Source organism: Papaver somniferum, chromosome 3, assembly GCF_003573695.1.
Source record: "Papaver somniferum cultivar HN1 chromosome 3, ASM357369v1, whole genome shotgun sequence".
NCBI lineage: Eukaryota > Viridiplantae > Streptophyta > Magnoliopsida > Ranunculales > Papaveraceae > Papaver > Papaver somniferum.
Window position 1 is genome coordinate 211,052,801 of NC_039360.1, and position 7,235 is coordinate 211,060,035.

General features: G+C 39.3%; 3 protein-coding genes across 3 annotated transcripts; all 3 read right to left on the reverse strand.

Annotated features, from left to right (window-relative positions):
- Nucleotides 1–1,612: 1,612 nt before the first annotated feature.
- On the reverse strand, nucleotides 1,613–2,503 carry LOC113360584. The gene is made up of 2 exons (XM_026604081.1): nucleotides 2,129–2,503; nucleotides 1,613–1,963 (listed from the first exon to the last, which is right to left on the reverse strand). The coding sequence occupies exons 1-2, from the start codon at nucleotides 2,501–2,503 to the stop codon at nucleotides 1,613–1,615; spliced, it is 726 nt and encodes a 241-aa protein (XP_026459866.1).
- Nucleotides 2,504–3,958: 1,455 nt separating this feature from the next.
- On the reverse strand, nucleotides 3,959–5,626 carry LOC113360585. The gene is made up of 2 exons (XM_026604082.1): nucleotides 4,577–5,626; nucleotides 3,959–4,471 (listed from the first exon to the last, which is right to left on the reverse strand). The coding sequence occupies exons 1-2, from the start codon at nucleotides 5,624–5,626 to the stop codon at nucleotides 3,959–3,961; spliced, it is 1,563 nt and encodes a 520-aa protein (XP_026459867.1).
- A 113-nt stretch (nucleotides 5,627–5,739) lies between these two features.
- Nucleotides 5,740–6,693, reverse strand: LOC113360586. The gene is made up of 2 exons (XM_026604083.1): nucleotides 6,306–6,693; nucleotides 5,740–6,167 (listed from the first exon to the last, which is right to left on the reverse strand). The coding sequence occupies exons 1-2, from the start codon at nucleotides 6,691–6,693 to the stop codon at nucleotides 5,740–5,742; spliced, it is 816 nt and encodes a 271-aa protein (XP_026459868.1).
- Between the last annotated feature and the right edge of the window lie 542 nt (nucleotides 6,694–7,235).

A 7,235-nucleotide genomic window follows, 5' to 3' on the forward strand; every position in this document is an offset into this window, starting at 1 on the left:
GGATATATGTCTTGGAAATTTTCCTGAAACACTTAAGAAAATAAAATTAATGGTGTTTTCCTTCCTTTTTGCAACTTCAAGCCATGATACCTAAAAACAAATAAAATATACGTAATATACTTTCAAGAGAACTAAGAAGAAAAGTGTAAGAAATCGTTATCAAAATTGGGTGTTTTAGACACCTATCAAATTCCCCCACACTTCATCTTTGCTAGTCCTCGAGAAAATTAAACTAATAATCTAATATACAACAACTACGTCTCGTCGAGGCTACAGTTACTTTTAGCAAAATGAAACAAGCCTTTGAACCCCTAGGCGTCCCTAGTGGACGATTTATAGTCTCGTGAAGGTTTACTAGAGGTCTACCTACAAAACCTATACTCCAATTCATAGTTACTTTTGAAAAATAGAGAATAAACACTAAACTAGCTATTTAGTTGGCATTTAATCCCGACTCAGCTAATGTATACTCCTCATCGTAAAGAGAAAAAATTTCATCTACTTAAAAAGGCTAGTGTTCATTCTAGATGTTTCAAAAATATCTAAAAGTCGGAGTTTTTACCTACATCAAAACCTTTTTTTTATGGACCCCTTCCCCCACACTTAAACATGACATTGTCCTCAATGGAAAATGATTTCTAATGTATGATTGAAGACAGGGAATTCCTAATATGATGCAAGCATAATAAAACACAAGAAAAACTAAAAACTAAAAAAAAAATATAAAGGTAAGAAATACAAGCCAGTGGGTTGCCTCCCACTAAGCGCTTGGTTTAAAGTCGTCGGCCCGACTTTCAGCTCCAAGTACTCCTCCAGAGGGAGTGGAGCACTCAATTCTATGACTTCTTGATTCTCCGTCACAAATTTCTCATGGTAGGGGTGTAAATTTTGCCCGGCAGCCCGAGGGCCAGTACCGTCCGCCCTGTCCCATGACAGCCCATGGGTGACCGTGGCCCTTTACGGGCTGGCCCGACCTAGCCCATTTAAATAAGAGGGTGGGCATAGGCCACAATTCAAATTTTCTTACCCGACCCAATACCCTCCCTATTATCCCGTCAATGCTACCCGCCAGTGTTATCCATTTACCTAGCCTAAGTGACTGTTCCAATTTTGTTTTATCCTAGAATATACTTGATACATATACTTAATACAGTCAACCCTCATAGTTTTCATATGTATTTCTTAACTTTTATTCCATAGGAGTCTAATTTTGTTAACCATATAGAGAAAATATTGAGCAAAATCTAAGGCACTTTCCTTTTCTGATGATTCAATTCAGGAAAAATTATAGGAAGTTTGGTTTATCTTATTCCCATCTCAATTCTCGTATTTGATTATTAATTTTAAGTAAAACTTGTGTATTATTACTACTTTCTTTTTATTTTTAACAATATATATGTATAATATATATTTGTTTGTAATATTCAAGGCCCTTCCGGCCTTACCCGCCCGAACTCAAATTACAAAACAGGCTTGGGTAGGCCATGGGTACTTACTGTAGATAAATAACCCTGCCCACCCAGCCCTTTTAATTTCATGGATAAGAGATGTTCCGGCCCGCCCTATACCGTCCCATTTAATAAATAGGTCGGGCTGTCCGGCCCAGCCCAATTTACACCCCTAGCTCATAGTATGGTTTCACCCGATGGCCGTTCACCTTGAAAACCTTTCCTGTTTTGGGACTAGAAAGCTCAACTGCACCATGAGAAAACACATTAGTAATAACAAATGGTCCAACCCAACGGGACCTAAGTTTACCGGGAAACAACTTAAGACGAGAATGAAATAAGAGAACTTTCTGCCTTATAACAAAACTTTTCCGAGAAATCCTCTTGCCATGAAAAGCTTTAGTTTTCTCCTTGTAAATGCGGGAACTTTCATATGCATCATTACGGATTTCTTCCAATTCATTAAGTTGAAGATTTCTTTGTTTCCCTGCAGCATCTAACTCCATGTTGCACATCTTGATGGACCAAAAAGCTCTGTGTTCAAGTTCTACAGGAAGATGGCATCGTTTTCCATAAATCATCCTAAATGGAGACATTCCAATAGGAGTTTTGTACGCTGTCCGGTACGCCCATAAAGCATCATTGAGTCTAAAGCTCCAATCTTTCCTTGTAGTATTCACCGTCTTCTCTAAAATGGACTTGATCTCCCGGTTGGAAATTTCAGCTTGTCCACTTGTTTGCGGATGATATGGTGTGCCAACTTTGTGAGTAACGTTGTATTTCTTGAGAAGAGCGTGGAAGGATCTCTGAAAATTGGAACCTCCATCGCTAATCACTACTCGAGGTGTGCCAAACCTAGAAAATATTTGCTCCTTCACAAACTCACAAACAACTTGAGAATCATTAGTCTTGGTGGCTCTAGCCTCCACCCATTTAGAAACATAATCAAAAACAAGAACTATATAAAGATTCCCATTCGAATTCACAAAAGGCCCCATAAAATCGATACCCCAAACATCAAATATCTCTACAAGGAGAATTGGTGTTAGTGGCATTTTATTTTTAGCACCTAGATTGCCGGTTCATTGGCACCTATCACAAGCTTTACAAAACAAGTATGCATCTTTGAATAAAGTGAGTCAATAGAAACCACTCTCAAGAACCTTGAGAGCTGTCCTTTTGGACCCAAAATGGCCTCCACAAGCATAAGTGTGACATAAATTAAGAATAGACTGAAACTCAGAGTCTAGGACGCACCTTCGCATTATTTGGTCAGCACAATGCTTCCATAAATATGGTTCATCCCATGTATATTGCTTGGACACTTTCTTGAGTTTCAATTTCTGAAAAGTAGACATGGTACTAGGTACTTGTCCCATCACCAAGTAGTTCACAATATTAGTGTACCATGGAGATACGTTATCCACCGCAAATAGTTGCTCATCCGGAAAACTATCATGCAAAGGAATTGCTTCTTCGGATGCAATCAATCGACTCAAGTGATCTGCCACAGTATTTTCACTCCCCTTCTTGTCCTTAATTTGGAGGTGAAACTCTTGAAGAAGTAGTATCCACCTAATGAGCCTTGGCTTGGCATCTTTCTTTGTTAGCAAGTATCGCAATGCAGCATGATCTGAGAAAACAATCACTTGCGTACCCACCAAGTAGGATTTGAACTTTTCAAGTGCAAACATTATGGCCAAGAGCTCCTTTCCAGTGGTGGAGTAGTTGATTTGTGCGCCATTGAGAGTTCTAGAAGCATAATATATGGCATATGTAACTTTACCATCTCGTTGTCCCAACACGGCTCCAACAGCGTAGTCACTAGCATCACACATCAACTCAAAGGGCTTGATCCAATCTGGCGGTTTGATGATGGGTACAGTAGTCAACAACTCTTTCAAGGTGTCAAAAGCCTGCTTGCATTCCTTGTCACAATCAAAAGTAACATCTTTTTGAAAAAGTCGGCACAAAGGCATTGCAATCTTTGAGAAATCCTTGATGAATCTCCTATAAAAACCTGCATGGCCAAGAAAAGAACGAACCTCCCTCGCAGTTGTGGGGTATTGTAAGTTTTTTAATCACATCTATCTTAGCTTTGTCCACTTCTAACCCCCTAGAGGATACAACATGGCCTAGTACAACACCATGATTCACTAGAAAGTGACATTTTCCCAATTAAGCACAAGATTAGTTTCTACGCATCTTTTAAGGATAAGTGTAAGGTTATCTAAGCACTTGTCAAAAGAATCGCCATACACACTAAAGTCATCCATAAACACTTCTATGATGCTTGCAACATAATCTGAAAATATACTTACCATGCAACGTTGGAAATGCCAGGAGCATTACACAAACCGAATGGCATGCGTCTATATGCAAATGTGCCAAATGGACAAGTAAATGTCGTCTTTTCCTGATCTTCCGGAGCTATGACAATTTGATTATACCCTGAAAAACCATCAAGAAAACAATAGTGAGAGTTTCCAGCCAATCTCTCAAGCATTTGATCAATAAATGGTAAGGGAAAATGGCCTTTTCCGGGTAATAGAATTCAGCTTCCGATAATCAATGCAAACTCTCCAACCGGTTTGAATTCTAGTTGGAACTAGGTCATTATCTTCGTTTTTCACCACTGTGACACCGGATTTCTTTGGAACGACTTGAACAGGACTTACCCATTTGCTATCGGATATGGGATAGATAACCCCTACATCCAACAACTTCAGGATTTCTTTCTTCAGCACTTCCATCATTGGAGGATTTAAGCGACGTTGAGCTTCTCTAGTTGGCTTAGCCCCCTCCTCAAGAATTATTTTGTGCATACACGTGGAAGGGATGATTCCCTTGATATCTGCAATGGTCCATCCTATGGCAGATTTGTATTCTCTTAGCATACGAATAAGATTCTCTTCTTGCACCTTGGTGAGGTTTTTGGCAATAATCACCGGTAACTCTTCCTTCTCACCTAAATAGACATACTTGAGGTGATCTGGAAGAGGTTTCAATTCAAGGACAGGTGCCTGCAAAATAGACGGCAAGAGTTTCTCATTAGTACAAGGTAAGGAAATATAAGAAACGTCATTCCTAGGTGAGAGTTATTGTAATGCAGAAAGAGAGCAAATAACTTCTTTAAGCTCATCACACATTTCTATATCACTTTTCATGTCATCATGATTTACACAATCTAAACTTTTCAGTATAGATTTCTCTAACACATCATCACCGTCTAACTCAAACGTTTGTTGAGCTAAAGAATCAATCACATCCACTGAAAAACATGAATGTATGTCACTGGGATATCTCATAGCCTCAAATATGTTGAAACTTATGGGTTCACCGTCAAATTCCATTGTTATGGTGCCTTTAAAGACGTCAATTTTAGTTCTAGCAGTTCTCATGAAAGGTCTACCCAACAGCAACGGTGTAGACGAGGGTGAATCTTCATCCCTCATATCTAGAACATAAAATTCTGCAGGAAAAATCAGCTCGTTAACCTGCACCAAAACATCTTCCACAACCCCTTTCGGGTAAGTAGTGGACCTATCAGCAAGTTGAATGATAATACCGGTATCCTTAAGAGGACCAAGGTCTAACGATTCATATATTGAGGCAGGCATAACATTAATAGTTGCACCTAGAAAAGAACGATCAAACCTGGTTGTACCAATTGTACATGGTATAGTGAAACTACCGGGATCCTTCAATTTCGGTGGAAGTTTCTTTTGAAGGTACGCGGAAGCATTCTCACCCACATACATAACCTCATTACCGACCAATTTGTGCTTGTTAGTGCACAATTCCTTCAAGAACTTTGCGTAGCGAGGAACTTGCCTTATCGCCTCAAGGAGTGGTATGTTCACTTGAATGTTCTTGAAGATCTCATAAATCTCTTTGTATAGTGTCTCCTTCTTGGACTTTGCAAACCTACTAAGAAAAGGAGGAGAAGTGACATTAGTAGAAACAAGAGGTTTAGAGTTAAAATTTGGTACCGAATCAGCCTTGTTAGGGGCTGTTTCATCCTCTTGTTGCTCTAAAACAGATTCATGGTGCTCCGGTAATGTTGCCGGTTTTTCTACTTGCTTCCCACTTCTTAGCTCAATAGCATTGACGTTCTCCTTATGGTTCAACGGTTGTGAAGGAAGTTTTCTAGATCCTTGTGCCTTGAGTTGATTCATATTACTAGTCAATTGACTGATTTGGTTTTGCACATCTCTCGTAGCCATCTAGGATTTCTGTTGGAATTGGTTGAACCCTTGCACTGACTTTGAAATCTCTTGCATACCTCGCATCATAAGATCAAACTTGTTCCTTGAGATTCTTGTTGTGGTCTTTGCATAAATTGGTAGCCTCCTTGTTGATTGAAAGTAGGATTTGCTGCAGCTTGCTTGTTGGCGTAGATGAAATTTGGATGATCTCGCAAACCCGAATTGTATGTGTTGGAGTACAGATCATATCTCGGTCTTTGCTGATTCTGGTACATAGCATTTGCGTGCTCCATATTGCCTTCATGCGATGGAACGATCACTGCAGAAATTTGTTGCATCATCCTCTCCATATTACTCATTCTTTGTTCCATTTGAGAAGCTTCACCAACCTCATTCACCTTCTTGAAAAGAGTATCTGATCGGGTGGAGAATTGCTGCGAATTAGATGCCATATTCCCAATCAAAGCTCTTGCTTGTGCGGGTGTCTTGTCAACTAAAGCTCCACCACTTGCTGCATCAATCATTGTCCTATCATTTATCAAGAGTCTTTCATAGAAATATTGGATGCTAAGTTGCTCCGTTATTTGGTGATGTGGACAACTTTGACATAATCTCTTGTAACGCTCTCAATACTCATACAAAGTCTCACCTGCTCTTTGAACAATGCCACATATCTCTTTCCTGATTTGTGCTACCTTGGATGCGGGAAAGTACTTCTCAAGAAAGAGTTTCTTCATACCATTCCATGTAGTAATACTACCTGCTGGGAGACTGTAAAACCACTCCTTGGCCATATCCTTAAGAGAAAATGGGAATGCTCTAAGCATATCATTATAGGTTTCAACGTCCATTGGTTTCACACTTACAAGTACCATGTGGAATTCTTGGAGATGACGGTTTGGATCTTCCCCTGCCAAACCATGGAACTTGGGCAATGAGTTGAGCAAAGTAGATTTCAACTCAATTTCGTCCTCCAATTGAATACACAAGGGTTGAGTGTTCAATTGTGGTGATGCAAGATCTTTGAGTGTTGCCATAACTACCTGTTCTTCCTCTACGTCTGAATCTGCTAACTCGCTTGATATTGAAGGAGGAAGCGGAGTGTTAACCGCTCGAAATAAGTCCTTTAGTTGAGTGCCGAATCAAAAACGGATACCAATAGGACTTGGTCTGCCCTCTTTAAGCATTCACCAAAGATATAGTACCTGAAAATAAGATTCTCAAAAATTGTATTAGTAATCTAAAAGTGAAACTAAAAGCAAAAAGAATAGCTAAAAAGAAAAATAACAACTTAAACTACCACTGCCTCCCCGGCAGCGGCGCCAATTTTGATGTGGGTGTCAACCTATCAATAATAATTCTCTCATGCTACACAAATCTATAAAGAAGTAGTGAGGCAAGTCGAGTTCGTATCCACAGGGAGGTGTGAGTTTTAAGTTGCAATTTAAGACAAATTGTTGTTGTTGAAAGACACAAACTTTTAAGATTGTAATTCAAATTATAAGATGGAATTGACTAGAGATTCATTCGCAACTACCAAACAAGATATTATTAATCATACAAGTTCTACTTTCAATAA